The 18,078-nt window shown below is 41.8% G+C and overlaps 3 protein-coding genes across 4 annotated transcripts in view; 1 reads left to right on the top strand and 2 right to left on the bottom strand.

The window, feature by feature from the left end:
- STARD9 (StAR related lipid transfer domain containing 9) overlaps positions 1 to 3,326 on the bottom strand; it is a 91,882-nt gene extending 88,556 nt beyond the window's left edge. For both annotated transcript variants that reach the window (XM_063159115.1, XM_063159116.1), the window contains exon 1: positions 3,261 to 3,326. In XM_063159115.1, the coding sequence (XP_063015185.1) occupies positions 3,261 to 3,307 (47 nt within the window). In that variant the 5' untranslated portion in view covers positions 3,308 to 3,326. The remainder of the gene's footprint in view (positions 1 to 3,260) is intronic.
- A 2,540-nt stretch (positions 3,327 to 5,866) lies between these two features.
- On the bottom strand, positions 5,867 to 10,482 carry HAUS2 (HAUS augmin like complex subunit 2). The gene is made up of 6 exons (XM_063159109.1): positions 10,183 to 10,482; positions 9,923 to 10,015; positions 8,202 to 8,271; positions 7,285 to 7,417; positions 6,530 to 6,638; positions 5,867 to 6,400 (listed from the first exon to the last, which is right to left on the bottom strand). The coding sequence occupies exons 1-6, from the start codon at positions 10,480 to 10,482 to the stop codon at positions 6,230 to 6,232; spliced, it is 876 nt and encodes a 291-aa protein (XP_063015179.1). The 3' UTR covers positions 5,867 to 6,229.
- A 45-nt stretch (positions 10,483 to 10,527) lies between these two features.
- LRRC57 (leucine rich repeat containing 57) lies at positions 10,528 to 16,088 on the top strand. Its single transcript, XM_063159110.1, has 6 exons — positions 10,528 to 10,622; positions 11,337 to 11,507; positions 12,522 to 12,657; positions 13,695 to 13,963; positions 14,415 to 14,600; positions 15,169 to 16,088. Exons 2-6 carry the CDS (start codon positions 11,424 to 11,426, stop codon positions 15,208 to 15,210), a joined length of 717 nt encoding a protein of 238 aa, XP_063015180.1. The 5' UTR covers positions 10,528 to 10,622; positions 11,337 to 11,423; the 3' UTR covers positions 15,211 to 16,088.
- The last annotated feature ends 1,990 nt before the right edge of the window (positions 16,089 to 18,078 follow it).

Genomic DNA, 18,078 nt, shown 5'->3' with positions numbered 1-18,078 from the left:
TAGGATGTCCGGAAATAAACCATAAAGAGATTTCATCAGTTCCCAGCTCCTATTTAATACCTGATTGTTACCTATGGCTATAGACAACTTAATGTACCCATTAAAGCTTCCATATTTCATTCCAATGGGGAAACATATTTACACAGAGCAAGTATCCATGTAACCACAAAGTAACAAATCTTTTTTAGTATGTAGAATAGTAAATGTGTAATAAACACTTTAAAATGTTACTCTGGGGAAAATATTTGACTGAATTTACACCCAACACTATATTTTGGTGATAAAAAACTCATTTAGTCTGTTACAGAATGACTGATAGCATTATGAAGAACACTGGCTATGGGCTGTTTAAACTTTAGGCAATGAAAAACCTGCATTTTGTGTAACCAAGTTTGTTTTATATCTGTGATGGATTATTTGGCCATAGGAGTTGTCCGTCCAAGAATGCACTGTGATAGGTGCCATACAGATGCAGAGCAAAAAGACCACTCTTTGCCTTGTGCTAAATAACAAAAATTTTGACAGCTCCTGCATTAAAAATTTTTTAATGTCTGAATTTGAAGTAATTTTTCAGACGCGAAGCCAACGTTCATCTGCCATTGTAAATTAAACAAAGAGCAGCAATGAGGAAGTCTGCATGGTAGTCTTGAAAAAACCAACGGACCCATGAGTTCTAGACTTTGCCTGAAGCTTTCCAATTTCTGATACTCTTAAAAGCCAGGTTTAGTATTTTTTGGCTGTAACAGAAAATGTACAAGCAGATAGAGTACAGTACTCCAATCCAGTTGAACTGAAATTTTTACTGTGGGAAGTCTCCTTTTTTAAAACACCCAAAAGGTCATAGAAGCTGTGGCAATATGGGTACCCTGCTAGGGCAATTGCAGAGGGTGTGTGCAAAGGTAGCAGGAGGTTTGTGTGAGGACAGTATGGAAACAGTATAAGATGGAAGAGAGCAGACTTTTAAGCCCACTGAGAATTTTTTTTCCATGTCTATCAAGGTTACTCAAAGCATTCATATATTTGGCATTTGCCTCTAAGTCATTACATTTGAACCATGTTGTTCAAAGCCAGAAAGCAAATTCTCCTATTCACAGAGGATATACAACCACTTCCTTTTCCCATTTATAAAATATAAAAATCCATCTTAAAATGCCTTTGCTGACCTCAGCTGAGGCAGCACAGTAGAAGGATCAACTGGCCTATTGCCTTTGGGGTCAAACACCGTGAGACTGGTCTCTGCCTCCCTTTCCATCCCATCTGTTACACCCCCACGAGCTGAATAGATGGAATTACTTAACAGTTTCTCTCTCCATTACCCCCTGAGTTTCCGCTCTCACCTTCATACAAACATTTCTGTTTCAGCCTCAGATTAATTCCTCCCATGTGCAGAAAGCTGCCCGCCTCTCTGATCCTGCTCTCCTCTCCAAACAGCTGGCCCACACTGACTACACCAAAGGCTTTCCTGTTTCTCTCACCTTATCTGACAGTTACAGGTGCTGTTTGTTGCTATAATGACATATTCAATATTATGTGCTATTTAAACCCGCCCCAGAAAAACATGAAGACAGATGTGCTACAACATTCCTCACCAAGGAGGATCTAGTGAGAGGGAAGGTCACGATAAAAATCAACTAATATATCCATGGCTAAAGCAACACCAAGCAATAAAAGGTTAAACTTAGCTTACTTCAATGCTGCAGCTCTTCTCAAAATAGGCCAGTATCTATTAAAATCTGTTCTGTTCACCACTGAACAACAAATCAGAGCTATACAACCCAAGCATGATTTTAACTAAAATTATGGACAGAGTATTTTTACAATCAGTTAGCTTTGACTTAAAGGCAAAGTGTATTGAAAACATGCAAATTAGTTTGCACATTTCTCTTTTCTATTAATACTTGCAGGCTTGTTTTGGGTGGGATTTTAAATTTTATTCAGAACTCTCTGGTGTCCTTTCTTGAAAATAAAATAAAAATCCATAGCCAAATAAGAACAAAAGACTCCAAAATACGCTAGTGTACTGCTGGCTAAATGACTAGGCTAGTTTTCTGGCTGGGCAACTCTTCAAGAATCATTTTCTCTACCGCATGAAAGAGTTATTTATCACAAAAGTCTGTGCAGTCAGAAGACAACTCGAGAAACTCGTACCAAAAAGAAAGGCAGCATCAAATCAAAGACTGGCCCTCAGAGCTTGTACCACTTTTCAAACCATTCCTGTTTGGAGTGCTATGGGATTGCTTTAACAGGAGGAGTAAATCACCAGCCGCTGACATTTGGGCTGCTGGCTTTTTCTCTTTCTTTTCTGCTCCGAATTTCCAAAGTCTGGAAGGTTTTAAGCACGTATTATTTACAAATACCACCAGAGCATTGTGCTACAGCATCTTCTTGTTTGCGGGAGTTGTCTTCCAGCTGTAACATGTAACTTTTGGGATTTCCATTGGAGCCAAGTAAACCGGGGAGGGAGCGGGGCTGAGCGACAATGGGAATATCCGGCTCTGCCTCCCGTGGAAAAAACAGCAACAACAGAAGGGGAAGGGAAGACTCCTGGACCCTGTGTAACAATTGGCCTGTTTCGGGGAGCTCAGGAAGAGGGAAGTCAGCCTAACAGCTCCACTGGTGATTTTTCCAAGCAAACTTTCCAAGCTACTTAGCGAGGCGGCGAGAGGCTGCCGCCCCTCCTGTGCCGTGCCTCCCTCAGCTGCGGCTGATCCCGCCCCGGCTGACAGGACCGGCGACACCCGGACAGGACCCGAGGTGCCCGCACAGGACCCGCGGCACCCGCACAGGACCGGCGGCACCCGCACAGGACCGGCGGCACCCGCACAGGACCGGCGACACCCGAACAGGACCGGCGACACCCGAACAGGACCCGCGGTGCCCGGACAGGACCCGCGACACCCGGACAGGACCCGCGGCGCCCGCACAGGACCGGCGACACCCGGACAGGACCCGCGACACCCGGACAGGACCCGCGGTGCCCGAACAGGACCCGCGACACCCGCACAGGACCCGCGGCGCCCGCACAGGACCCGCGGCGCCCGCACAGGACCGGCGACACCCGGACAGGACCCGCGGCGCCCGGACAGGACCCGCGGCACCCGCACAGGACCGGCGACACCCGGACAGGACCCGCGGCACCCGCACAGGACCCGCGGCGCCCGCACAGGACCCGCGACACCCGGACAGGACCCGCGGCGCCCGCCCACCCCCGCTGCCGCGGCCCCCGAGCCTCCCGTGCCCCTCCGCGTCGCTCTCCGCACCTTTTGCTCAGAGGCCGGACCCGCACGGCCACCCTGACGTTGGCCATGGCTCGGCTCACGCCCAGCGGCTGCGGCCGCCCGCGCCCCGGCCCCGCATCCCGGGCGGAGCGGGGAGGAGCGGAGCGGAGCGGAGCCGTCCGTCCGTCCGTCCGTCCGTCCCGCCCCGCCGGAGAGGGCAGGGCAGCAGAGAGCCCGGCCCAGGCAGCGCCCGCGCAGGGAATGCACAGAAACTTCCCCGGGCAGAGAGCAGGCGTTTCGATAAAAGCCTGCCCGGAGCAGCCGGGCGCAGCCTCTCCAGCATCCAAACAGCGCTTTTCCGCCTGGGACGGGTCTGCCCGGGAGAGCGGCACCCCCGGAGAAAGGGACGGCGGTTCCGCGCTCCTCCTCAAATTCTCTTTGCAGCAGCAAACCAGCGCGGGTTTTGCCCAAGAGTTAATGGGCAAAACCAGTCCGATTAAGGGTGATGCCCTTAAAGCATCACTAGGGACGAGCACTGTAAGCCTTCCACATTAATTAGACAGGAATTTAGGGAAGGCAAATATCCCTTCCTTATTAGTGCTAAAGGAAAGGTCTCAAGTGTTTTAGATTCCTTTGGAAACATCCAATCTTCATGTGGGTCGTACTTAGGATCTAAAAGAAAATTTTGAAACTTCCAAAGAACTTTAATTGAAATCAAGATATAGTTTTTGCATTGACTGAAGTTTTGTACTTGGAGTAATATAAAAGTCACGGAAAGTTTTAAAAAAATTTATTTTAGGATACTGTCTCTGTCAGCTACTGATGTTACAGGAAGATGCAAGAGCAAATAGCATTGGCATAAAGAAGATGTCAGGCTCAATAAGCAAGTCCTGTTTGATTTTGACAATTCCATTTGCCAATGCAAATTTTTAAATGGACTTCTGGTTTTGCATTTCAAAATATGATAAACTGTGCCATATCTGAGTATCATATATGAGAGTTTTAGAGTCCTATGTTGTTTTTATATTTAAACAACTTCTGTTTTAACTGATTTTTAACTACTTTTTTGTACTTTATGTATAGTTATTTTCATGAAACAGTTTGTCTTAAAGTCCAGAAATGTTATATCAAAAGGAAAAAGGTACCACATTTCAGAAGTTTTCCCAAGTGAAGAATGCCATAAATCCTTGGGTCCCAATACTCCATTCACCACAGAGATGCTAAAATGAATACCTACAAGCTGTGAATCACTGTATACTTCGATTTTTCCCTTTAAATCGCACTAAATAATTAATTGACACATCACTGGCAAATGGCAATTAGCTAAACTCTACCAACTCCAGTCAACTCTTCAAAAGTAGATACAGTAAAAGAAGAAAATACTCTCAACTCTTTGGGAAATGGCAAAGAGTTACAATGAACAAACTGACTACAATGTTTTGTAGTCAGTTTGTTCATTGTAACTCTTTGTGTTCTAAAATTATTAAATTGTGCTTTAAAATTAAAATTAATTTAAAATTAAATTTCAACAGCTTTAATGTGCCTGATCTAAATCATCACTGTAAGACACGGAGGGTGAGAGTCTAAGCCTAGAATATGTATAGAGGACATTGATTTACAAATATCACAGAATCAACTAGGTTGGAAAAGACCCAGCTCATTGAGTCCAACCTATGATCATCTATTGTTCTGTTTTCTCCCATGTCACAGAATGTGCAAGGCATTTTTATTAAAAATGTCAGGTTCTCTGCAGTTGTGTGGCCTTGATTTCCTTGATTTCCACATCTGAAAAAACAATGACATGGGACTTTGGACTCAAATCCTGTAACAATGTATAGCAAGTGTTGACACAAAGATCCCATTAATGCTTGTGGGACTCAAACACCAGTTTATATTCTTAGATTCTATCTAGTGACATTCTGCTTAAACCTAATTCAAATTGTTTCTATCCTCTTAACTTTTCTCAGCAGCAGCAGAGGAGCATCAGCTGATGTTCCTCAACAGCTGTACTGTATAGCTTACACAGTATGCTAGAGAATTGTTAAATTGTTAACTTGCATTCACACTCTGCAGAATGGTTGCGAAGATTAAAATGAGATTCTCAGAAAAGTTTAAATATAAAATAGACCAAATACAAGTAAGTTTTAATAGAGAGTGCTCAACAAAGAGCCAAAGAGTTCTTCATCAATTCTACTTTAAGTTTATATGCAATAATCAGATAAACTTGTGAACTTTGTGCTACTGAGCCACCCAGTGGTTACTTTGAGAAAGCAAAATGTTCTTATTTCAGCATGAGGGCTACAAAATGGGACAATCAATGGTTTTGATAAACTGTCAATCGTACTCATGGAACAAGAGTTTTTTTCTAAGTGGGACACTGAAAATCGGGCAAACAACAGAAAAAGAGAATCTGAAGAATATATTTGTCATTACCATTGAAGCATGGTTTCCAAATCAGTAGATCTGTCATATATTAGCAAGTCCATTTCCTGCTTTCCCACAAAACCACATCAGTCATAATAAACTGTAATTTAAAACTTATTTAATTTCTTGATTGGAACTCCTATAGAAGCATAAGCTTGGACCTAAGACTTTGCTCCGTAATTTTAATTATAGGATTTTGTAACAAAATTAAAAGCTGAAGAAACTGACCTTTTGAAATCTAGTGCTTTTATTAAAGTTTTATGGCAACATACAAAATACAGTGTTTTATCAAGATGCTTACAAAAATGAATTGAGATACTATAGCAAGTGCAAAAAAAAATTGAAACAATTTTCCATTGAAGATATAGGCTCCAAGGGACCCCTATCAAACTATTCCAGAAAGGAACTCTTTAACAGGTTTCTCAGTAGCCTATCTTCCTATGAGCATTGCCCTTTTTTATAGTAAATAGTTGGAGAACTGTTACTTAATAACAGAAATATAACTACCTACAAAGACTCTGTAGGATTAAAAGAGACCTATGTTTCAGTTTTCACAGAAGAGTCTAAGAATGTAGTTCTTTGAGTAGTCATCCAAGTTGAGGAAAAGGATTCGTTAAAGATAAGCCAAAGTCCAAGTCAGCAGTATTGCATACATTGTTAGAATACACTTCTTTCTGCAGTTCTTCCCATTTCAGTATTTGCTCTGTCAGCTCCCTCAATTCAATCATGAGCACCTCTGTTTTTGACAAAGTGGTGTCCTGAAACAGAAAAGGGGTGGATTTAGTCTCTATACATCCTGTCAGCACATAGAAGTAACCTAAACAACCAAACAGCACTGCATTTTTCATGCTGGAGAAGACAGCATGCTCAATTCTTTTACTACTCACCATGTTGTTCATCATATGTGGCACCTGAGGGATGCTTCTCACAGACTGCAAATGGCTTTCAAGCTTCTCAATGAACGTCACAGCCTCATTCAACAACTCTACCATAGACCTGTAACCAAAAATGAGCTCAAGAGTTGTGCTAAACAACAAAAATCTAATACTTAAAAGTTCTTTTTCATTGCCCTGCTTTTCTTAATCCCCTTTTACAGCTTTATGCAAGTTCCTAAAGATCTAATTAATTTTTCTGCAATCACACTTCTTGTATGACTCTTAGCAACAAGCAGGGCAAGAATTACAGAAGTAAACTCCTTCAGTACCTGGGCTAGATTTTTAGACTGTAAGAAGAAGGACTTTACTTTTATAACATGCACTATGCACGTCTGGGAATTAGTCATGTTTAGTTCCAAGCAAGCAACAGTGGAACAAAGACACCCAATGCTAAAGTAACAACTCCTGCTTGGGAGAAGCATAACAAACCCAGCATGTAGCACATTTGTTTAAAACAATACATCACAACTTGTTCTGTAGACTTCTAAAGACAAGACCAATAACCTCAGTAAATATTCATAAAATATGTATCACTTCCTTTCTGTTAATTTACCAATGAGTAAACTACCCACTTTTAGATGAGGTTTTGCTACCATTTTTAATGTCTACCAGTGGAAAACTATTGAAAACATATGATTTTTACTGTCTGTTAGTTCAAATTAACTGGGCCTCCTGCAAACAAGAAAAAGGATTTTCTGTGTACCTACTTGTGATAAGTAGCCTCAATAGGCAGGCTTTCTTGACATCTGTGTTTGAGCAACCTCTTTCTGAGACCCCTCTTCTCTTTCAGTATGGCTTCCAGGTGTCTGTTCATATCTTGCAAAATCTCGCACTTTTCCCCTATAAAATAAAATTGCAAAGTTGAACCTATTGTCCTGCTAAAACAAGAGAAAGATTTCTCCTGAAGACAGAAAGGAAAATACTGACCTACTGCAGTGGACGTTCAAGGGACATTAATCAGAATGGCTTTTCTTGGAGCATGTATGATTTTAGTACCAGCATTTGTGACTCAGTCACAATACCTACTTTTTAGAGATTGATATAATTGCTTACATTATCTATAGCTCTAAGCAAATTCTCTGTGAGATAAAGTCAACCATACCATAGCACTGTGAAGTATCATGACAGATTTCACTGGTCTAGCACAACAGTAGCAAGCTAGAATATTTTTAAGCACACATAAAATTGTAGTGGACAAAATGTGCAATAACAGAGAAATCAATGCACGTGCTCCCCAATTGCTAAATTAAAAATGTAGCAAGTTTGGGAGGACAGAGATGCAACAGCCATACACTGAGTTTCTGGAAAAGAAGCAGAGTAGCACATGCAGGTCAATGGTTACTGATGATCTCAGAACTGATGATGCACTGACCCTGGGGAGCTGACCACACCTCCCACACCTTTCTGGAGAATGAGTTACACATGGACCTTCTATGAGACAGCAGAGTGCAAGCTCAACTAGTATGGAAACATGCTTTAGGTCTTAATAAAACACCTACCAACTCTAACAAGTTATTCAGAGATGACTGCTCAATAACTTCTGGAAGTGTCATGTACTCAGATAAAACATTATTCTGCTGCCAATTTAAGACTCTTGGTTTTCCTACGGTACAACTGCACTTACCTAAGTAAAAATGGTGAGTAATGTCTGCTGTCTCATTCTCCAACTGCAGCATTTCAGTTTTCAGTTTTATCTACAACAGCAATAACATCAAATGAAAAGGCATTTTTAACATACTTATCCAGACACTGTTGACTCTCCTGGGGTGGAGGAGAAAGCAGCAGCATAGGGAGAGCATGTGTGTGAAAGAGGGTGAGCATCAGCACAGGAACATGTTGCCCTGCTCTCTGGAGAATTTCTACTACTAGGTGGGACTTTTTTGGTCAATAAAAAAAAAAGGCTGTTTAAAAAGACAAACATAAATGATTTGGAGATTTGTGGTGGAAAAGACAGATCCTGTAACTCATTCCTAAACTGCAGAACTTATGATAGAATGGCTTGGATTGAAAGGGCCCTAAAAATCATCTAGTTTCAAGTCCCTGCCAATGGGTAGGGATATCACCCACCAGACTAAGTTGCTCAGACCCCTCTAACCTGGCCCTGAACACTTTCAGGGATGGGGAATCCACAGCTTCTCTAGGCAACCCGTCCCAGTGTATCACCACCATCACAGTAAAGATTTTTTTCCCTAAAATCTAATCTAATCTAATTTCTTTTATTTTAGTTTAAACCCATTGCTCCCTGTCCTAGCATTTTCTGCTTGTGGAAAAAGTCACTCTCCCGCTTTTCTTAAGCCCCCTTTATGTACCAGATGGCTGATGAAGAATCCCTGCTCTCTAAATCTGTTTTTGTAGGAGAGGTGTTCCAGCCCTTGCATAATCTTTATGGCTCTCCTCTGGAACTGCTCCAACAGGTTCACTTCTCTCCTGCTCTGAGGATCCCAGACCTGGACACAGCACTTCAAGTGGGGTCTCACAAGGGCAGAAGAGGAGAATCCTCTCCCTGGCCCTGTTGGCCACACTGCTTTTGATGCAGCCTAGGATGTGGTTGGCTTTCTGGCCTGTGAGGGCACATTGCCAGGTCAGGTCCTACTTTTCATCCACAAGAAACCCCCAACTCCTTTCTGCACAGTGCTGCTCCCAATGAGTTCATCTCCCAGCCTGTACTCGTGTCTGGGATTGCCCTGACCCAGGTGCAGGATCCCACATTTAGTCTTGTTGAGCCTCATGAGGTTTTTGGAGCATATTTCTCAAGCTTGCCCAGTCCCTCTGGATGGCATCCCATCCTTCTGCTGTGCCCAGTGCTCTTCTCCTGCCAATTCCTTAATCACTGAATAGTCTACCCTTCAAACCCATGTCTCTCCTACTTGTATCTCTTACAAAGCAGTTTCATAGTCTGTGTAGTGTCTAAAGCAACATTACAAAGTACAAGGCGACAGCCTAAAATCAGCCTCGCTTAAAGCAGTACGAAATGTCTGAGGTTACTGCCTGCTAACCAACAAAATTGCCTACAAAGAGACACATTTTTGAGTAGTGAAGTAAACTACAAATTATCCTTTATTGTTCAGTTTCTTGAAAAAAATTCAGGTAACACCTTAGTCAAAGGTGCAGCCTACTGAATCCTTCTACTTACATCTTAAAATTTTGTTTCATAGTTTTATTTTCTTTATGACAACTCAGTCCACTGGGAAGAAAAAGTGCCAACTGTTAAACAGCTGAACTGTTAACAAATCCCTCGTAACATGAAACAACATGCCATGTGGCAGTCTGATATTTCATCAGGGCCCTCTATTACCTCCAGGTATTGAAGTGTTGAGTGTACACCGACAATAGTAAAGGCTGTACCTCATTAATTTCAGCTTCCACGTTTACCATTTCTTCCATCTCTGCGAATTTTGCAAAGCACGGCATTCTTCTGCAAGTTAAATCCAAGGTTTCCTTTGAAAGTAAGACAACAGGAAAAATGCAATCAGCAGCACGAACGCACCGGGCAAACGCTCCATAGTGACTTGTAGTAGTTTTAAAGCTGTTTCTCTGCCGCGCTCGGCAACATGGCCCAGCTCCTCAGGAGAGCAGCGCTACCCGCGGCGCCGTGCCGGCGGTACCTGGCTCACGGTGCCCGCCGCCACGCACCGCTCCAGCAGCGCGGCCACCGCCGAGCGCTGCGAGGGCTGCGAGGGCTGCGAGGGCCGGGGCGCGCCGGCGCCCTGCTCCCCATCGCTCTCCTCGCTGAGACACTCCAGCTCCAGTTCCAGCTCGTCATCGCCATCCAGCTCGGAATCGGAGCTGAGCTCGGGCTCGCCCGCCCCGCAGGGCAGGGGGCGGAGGCTGTGCCTGAGCCTGGCGGCGGCCGCGGACGAACGCCCGGCGACCCGCAGGAGCGCAGGGCGCTTGAAGGCCGCCATGGCGGGCGTGGCAGGAACGGCGCTGACACGCGTCCGGTTCCGGGCGGGCGCTGCGGGAGCGGCGGTTCTGGAAGGGCGGAGCGCGGGGGACGGGCCGGGGCTCCGCCGCCGCGGAGCGTCTGCCAGCGGCGCCCGGACAGGTGCGTTGGGCCTGGCCGGGCCGGGCCCGGCGGCTCCCGGCCCTGCTGGGATCGGAGCCGGAGCGGCCGGGCGGGGTTGGGGCGGGGGGAGCGCGGCCTGCTGCGGGCCAGGGCTGGCCTCGCCGCTTGCCGGGGGGCCCGCGGCGGCGGGGAGCGCGTCTCCCATCGCCGCTGCTTCCGTGCTGTCCCCCAGGCTTCATTGCCCACCGCCCGGTGCGAGCCCGGCACTAATCCCGGGCCTGTGACCCGTGCGCCCTGGGATTTAACCCCGCTGGGGTTACGGAGGTGGGCGTCGTGTCTCTGCTGATATGCACGGCAGAGGAGTCCGCTCTCTAAATAGGGTAAAGGTCTCAAAAAAGCCCAAATAAAACAATAGCTGTGTCGGCAGGCCAGCGCTGGTAGATGCCAAAGAAATCACAACCCGTCTCCGTGGAGAATCTCCTTAGGCGCGGGGCCTCGAAAGAGGGAAAATACAGAAATGTGCAGTTTTCTCACTTAGTTTTGACTGTGCTTGTTGCATAGTTTCAGTAATCAAACTGCTGTAAGGAATACACCTTAATCTAGGTAAACCTAGGTAAACCTTTATACTTCCAGGTTTTAGTTATGAGGGAGATGAAAACAAAGCAGTGAAAAAATGCTTCATTGTGTCAGAATGCTTGTAGTGCTGGGGACAGTGCACTACAAAAAATGACTTTTTAATTTGCTTTATCACAGAGACTTTGGATTGCAGTTCTCTAGCACAGAGTAAAACTGGCTGACACCATCACTTGAACGCCGTGTGCTTGGCAGAGAACTGTTAGGATGGGAAATAGTGCACTAAAAGCCCACCTGGAGACAGCACAGAAAACTGGTGTATTTCAGCTAACGGGAAAGGGACTTACTGAGGTAATGTACTGGGAGGGGAAACATGAATCATTTGTGTGTATGATTGACACTTTCAGAGAGAAATTCACACTTGTGGTTGTAATGCACTTGCATACATGTATTTCCTATAAGCAGTCATGAAAAATATTTCAAGTTTGTTTTTGCTTTTCCCATTTTTGCTTGCCTTGTCTTCTGATTGAGGATTTATCTGTCAGGGCACTTGTATCAGCGTATGCTTTACAGTGCACATATGCTCAAAAAATACTAGCTATGATGTTGTGCTTTTAGAAAATGGCTGTAAACTCGAGGGGAAAAATATGAATTTTATAACCATTTTATAACTTAGAAAGATACTCCACAATTTGTCACATTTAGGTGCTTATGCTATATTTAGTTATAGCCATATGAATAGTCTGTACAGGCTGTTCATTGGGCTGGCAGCAAGCATCCTGAAAGTTTATTATATTGGAAATTATCTTAACTTAGACACAACTGCAGAAAAAGCCAGAATGTCGTGGAAACATAAGCCAAGCAACAATTCACAGGATAGCCAAAAATAACTCTATATTACAGTAACTTTCCAAGCCTTTTCTAACATATCTTCTTCCACTGTCCTACCTCCTCACTTCACTTTTTCTCTGTCAAGCCAAAGGAGGATCAAACCACTGGCTTATTCACCAGGACTCCTTGATGGTGATTGTCAGGTTTTCTTTATTCACCTGAGGGCCAAGACTCAGTACCAAAATGGTACAGGATGTAAATAAGAATAAGGGAAATGGTATACATAGTTATTTAAAAAGGAAAGCAGGAGAAAAATTCTCATATCTACTCTGCTAAAATATAGAGTTATTAACTGGCTATAGAGTATTTTAAAAAATATGTGATAAACAAATTTGCTAATCACACTGTGGTGCTTGGACATTGTGATACATATGACAGTATGCAACAGTGAGACAATTAAAATTTTATCTGTATGACTTGAACATTCAAATTTGTATTAACTCTTTAAATACTGTATCTTTTTCCCCCCAATAGTTTCCTGAAGATCTGCAGAAGCTAACAAGCAACTTAAGGACAATAGACTTGTCAAACAACAAAATAGAGCTCTTGCCACCTCTCATTGGAAAATTTTCCTTTTTGAAGAGCCTTGCTCTAAACAACAACAAACTGAGTATGCCTGCTAATTAATATCTCCACTGATTTTTAAAATAATAACTAATTTTCTCTATCCAAAACTAAATTTAATTATTTAACTTTCACAAGATGTAAATGGGGAGTTTAGTCACCTAAACAGAAATCTTTGGAATTTTTGTACAGGATGAAAAACTCTCAATCATAAATTCTACAAAACTAGAATATTGCTGCTTAGTGTATTATCAATTTTACAATGACACATGAGTACTTAAACCCATAGAGGTTTTGTGCTGTGACTTAATCTGACTTGAGGATTTAACAGTGCCAGATGGTTTAGTACTTGCCTAGAGAACAGGTAATGAAGATGACATGTAGACAGTGTTGCTGGCCATTCAGCTGTTGTTACTGTTTCTGTTAAACAAACATCCATCATTATGGAAAAACTACAATGAGGAAACTAGGGGTTTTATGCATTAATTATGTATTATCTGGCTTTTTGAAAGAACAAAGATAATTTACAAACCTGATTGACTCTATAGTGCAGCTCAGGAGTGTTAGAGGTTATGCACATGTGTAGGTGTAAAGAGAGATGAATTGATGCCAGCAGACCTTACCTGGTGGTGTTTGTGTGCTGGTATGACACAGTATGAATAGTCTCTAACTTACTTCTATAAGTTGAGTAATACCTTTAAAGGGCAAATGTGTAAATTTTGTGGTATTTCAAGTGTTATTGGCAGAAGTAAGGCCTAACTTTAGTTCTTAAGTTAGTAAAGACTGTAACTGACAGGCTAAAATATTCAGAACTGAAGTGATTTCACACTGTGATTTGAAGGTCTGCCTTGTCTGCAGATTATTTTTGATACATTTATGGATGATGGTTTAAAAAGCACATGTTGTCTGTGGGCTTAAGGTTCTGTGCAGGGATCTGTGCCTTCACTGGAAATTGGGGAGGAATTCAGTAGTGAGAAATTGCTTAATATAGCACTGTTCTCCCTGCAGAAGCTCATTTGAATTAAATGGGTATGAATGCTTACTGCTCTTGAGGTGATACGTTTTTCTGTCATTTTTCTCTAGCTGCTTTACCTGAGGAGCTGTGTAAACTGAAAAAACTGGAAACACTACACTTGAATGGCAATCACTTGAGGCAGCTACCGGCTGCATTTGGACAACTTTCAGCTCTCAAAACCCTGAGCCTTTCTGGAAACCAGCTTCGGACTGTGCCCACACAACTCTCTGGTCTTCGCCATTTGGATGTGGTAGATCTTTCAAAAAACCAGATCCAAAATGTCCCCGACACTGTGGGAGAACTGCAGGCTATCGAACTCAATTTGAATCAGAATCAGGTCTGGTAACTGAGGTGTTGTGGGAATGTAGATTTAGGACTTAGTACAGCCATGGAACATAAGATGAGACCATCTAAACTTTACAGTTAAAAGACATCTCCTGGACACAACTCAAATGAGGAATCATAACTACATTTTCTGTACCAATACATCAACTGCCTGATTTGATGAACAAAAAAATCCTGAATTTAGTCACGCAGAAAAATATTTGAACAGTTCTTGAGTAGGAATGTGATAAAGATATGTGTAGGTTGCTTGTCATCATGGAATAAAAAAAGTTATTTTGATTTTTGATAATTTGTTACTTATGCATTGCTTTTAAGTACTTGCTGTTAATGTACCTTATATTTACAATATGGTAGTTGTTCTGTGTAAGTGGGAAACAGATCACTTAATAATTATTGATCACTACCATTTTAATCCCATTTCTCTTTTCTTTTTATTTCACAAGATTTCCCAGATCTCGATGCAGATCTCCCACTGTCCACGCCTCAAAGTCTTGCGTTTAGAAGAAAATTGTCTAGAACTCAACATGCTGCCTCAGAGTATCCTCAGTGATTCCCAGATCTCACTGCTTGCAGTAGAAGGCAACCTTTTTGAAATCAAGAAACTCAGAGAACTGGAAGGTTATGACAAGGTTTGTGTTTTGTTTTGTTTTGTTTTGGGGTATTTTGTCTTCTTTTAAGAAACTTCTGGTGAAGTCCTTACTCAGAATACTAAGCATTTATGCTGGTGAATAAAAGCACCAAATAGTCCGTTGGTGGTGTCACAGCCACTGGATTCATAACTAACCTCTGAAAACGTCTCCAGGAGTTCTTCAAAGGTAATTTCCTTGTAGGATTCAGGGTCAGTGTTCTTTCATCAGCATCTTTTGAAGAGTAGCTAATAATGACAAGCGTGTCTTCACTTAGATGTGACAAAAAATAAAGGATGCTTTGAATTATACAGCATTTGTTGAGTATTTAATATTAGTTCATCGTTAACACTGGAGATCTGACCATTAATCTGAATTGCAGCAAATGCCAGAAATGTTTTGGGGGTGTCTTTGTTTGAAATTAAAGCTCTAATAGCTATGCCCGGCATTTAAAAATGTGCTTTAATGCAGACTGTTTTTGAGTCTGAGAGCAGAAGCTCAGCTGCTTTTAGTAGTTTTGAATCCTCTATTAATTTCTGAAAAAAATAATAGATTTTTTTGTTGTTTGTAGTACATGGAACGGTTTACTGCTACAAAGAAGAAGTTTGCATGATCATTATTCTGATCCTTATACTACTAATAAGAAGACTTAGACTAGAAGCATCTGCTTCACTGACTTGAACCAAGACCGATGAAGGAAATGATCAGAGTACTCCTCTTCTAGTAATCTGAAACAGCCTGTTAAGGCCACATTGAATAAACTTGAACTAGACAATATAGGTATTGAACTGATGAACCTGCCCAGGGGCCAGTTTTGATTTTTGTGCCACAATAGCTTTTAACACAGTACATGTTTTCCTTTGTCAGGGCTTGTTCTTTCACAGAGAAAGGGAACAAGCATTTCAAAGTTGCCAGTTCCCTTTTGTCAGGAAGCTGTTGATTTGTAAGAGAATTATTTCTTCTAGAAACATTTTTCCATGATAGCACATGGAAGCTCTACCACCAAAGCACTGTATGTCTTGCAGTAAGCACTGTTCTGCAGAGAACTTTTATAAATAAGGTTTTAGTTTATAACTTAAGTTGTTTGTTTTTTTTAATGAAGCACAAATAGTTGTGGTTAAGTTAAATGTTTCATTAACAGCTTCCAGTAAACAAATTGTGGTTTGAGCATCCTTAATTTATATTTTACTATACAGGCTTTCTTTTCCCATAAGCAAGAATTGCACTACAGTCCACTTTTGCTTGAGCTGTATCAAATAAAAATTAGGTTCATCTTCAGTGTATTCAGTAAATATGTATATTGCTAGAAAATATATCCTTGCACTGACTCCTTGTGTACAGAGCAATGCTGAAGGTTTTAGTCGTCAGCCCACTGCTGCTGCCTTATTACCAAAAGCACCTAGGAAGAGCTAAAAATGTATGCAATTATGTAACTTATACTGAAAAGGAAAATGTACTTGTATATTTTAGTAAATTATTTTCAAAAAATCAGTTCAAATTTTTTTGCTGTAACTGTTGTCATTTTATTTGGTAGTACTGAGATGTCACTGAAAGCCCTCACTTAGCTACTTGAGTCTGTCAGTTGTTGGTAACAGCTACACTTCAACATTACACCCATAATTATGATTAGCAGTAAGTGTTTCTTGTGTGAGATGCACAGAGAAGCATTTATTTCCCTGACCCTGTTGCCATTTTATTTCAGTTTTTACATAGCAATATGTAGTGTAGAAGAAGAGTGTTTTAGGGGACATCAGCTCCTTATTCAAAGGATGGATATGATTCATCATTTAACAGGGAACCAGCTGTACTAAGATTCCCCATTCCAGCTATTTCATAGTAAAAAAACCTACTAGCTTCTTGACAGAAGTAGCTGACAGCTGACCATGCTTATGAGACTACTTTGTTTTAGGAGGCATAACTAGGGAAGTGCTTTAAGAACACTTATGTCTTACCATGATGCAAGATCCTGTATAGATAGAAATCTATTCAACTTCATACTAAGATTCCACAGATTAGGACATGAAAATTGAATAGTGAATAAAGCCTTCACACACGTTCTAAATTTTAGCTCCTTCTACTTGATACCTAAATCCCATTTAGGTTTTTTATTTCTAGAGTTTTGCTGAGACATCAACAGAACAAATTAGCAGTTAGCAGATTCCCCCTTTGCATTCACCAAAGAAGTGGTCTACCATCAGTATGTACAAACTTGGCAGCACTGTGCTGCAGTGGCATTTTGGTTTAACAATTTTTTAACTGAAAGCATCTGTGCTCAGAGATGCTGCTTCTCTCATTTAACATGTGTTTATCAGGGGTCTTCTTTTCTATTCAGCAACAATGTGCAAGAAGAGATGCTAGAACAGAACCATTGAAAATTATGGAGTTAGGATTGCTATAAAAAAAATCTTACAATTGTGGGAAGAATTTCACTAAATCATTATTTCTTTTTTGTGATCACTAGTACATTTAGAAACCTTTCAATTGCTCATTGTTAGTCTCCTTTGCTGCCTTGGAGTTATGACAGCTATCAAAGCTTTTTTAGAGCAAAATGGAGAAAGCGCCACATAAAATACTGATTGGAACCAAGTTAGTCCTAATTAACTAAACTTGTTCCAGAACAGAAGAAGACATATTTCTGTTGCAAGGAAAAATTAACTGGCTGATGCCTTGCCTGTTTTAACTCGCAGCAATGTACTGTGACTAAGTCACATAGTAGAATGCTGTTTTAGGCATTTCAGCACTCTAACCTATTAGTAGTTTTATATTGGGACTTTGTGTTTACCCTTCTCATCACCCCCACCCTGCAACAAACGAAGCTACAAACCAATTTTATTTCTGTGCACAATTTCGCTTGCAGCTTTTTAATTTTGGAATTACTGAGGTAGAACATTACCCTAATTAACAATATAAACAATTTGTGTATTTTGTTTCAGACCTACATCCCTTGCTCTCTCATTTTCTACTGCAGTAAGACACACATTTCATCCATCTATTCCACCAGCATTTAGACACTGCATTGCTTCGAACGCAGCAAAGATGAATTAGCAACTGCAGGTCATTGTATGGGGTGAACAGCCAGTTGTTTCACCATGAGCATTCACAGAGGTTAGTTCTGCAAGTAGCTGCACAAGCAGCATGTCCTGCAGGTCATAATACAGTTACTGCTCTGCTAAAAAGCTGTCTTTCATCAAGGAGTAGACTAGCGTGAATTTACCAATTATTGTCTTTAAAGTGTGGAAACGGAATGAAATCTTGAAATCAGAGGACAGAGCTGAACAAACACTCCAGAAAGGGGATATGGTCAATTGAAACTGAAATCGAAAAATCCAGAAAATTTTAAATGGAGTGACTACAACCAATTGTACCAAGATGAAATTGGGTATAGGGAAATAGACCAAAAGTAGTGAAAATTATTCCCTTTGAAATCCCTAAAATCAGGAATGAAAGGGAAACAAAGACACAGAAGAGAAAGAGAAGAATT

The sequence above is a fragment of the Melospiza melodia genome, chromosome 6, assembly GCF_035770615.1.
Source record: "Melospiza melodia melodia isolate bMelMel2 chromosome 6, bMelMel2.pri, whole genome shotgun sequence".
NCBI classification, from domain to species: Eukaryota; Metazoa; Chordata; class Aves; order Passeriformes; family Passerellidae; genus Melospiza; species Melospiza melodia.
This window is presented reverse-complemented; position numbering and strand designations above follow the sequence as displayed.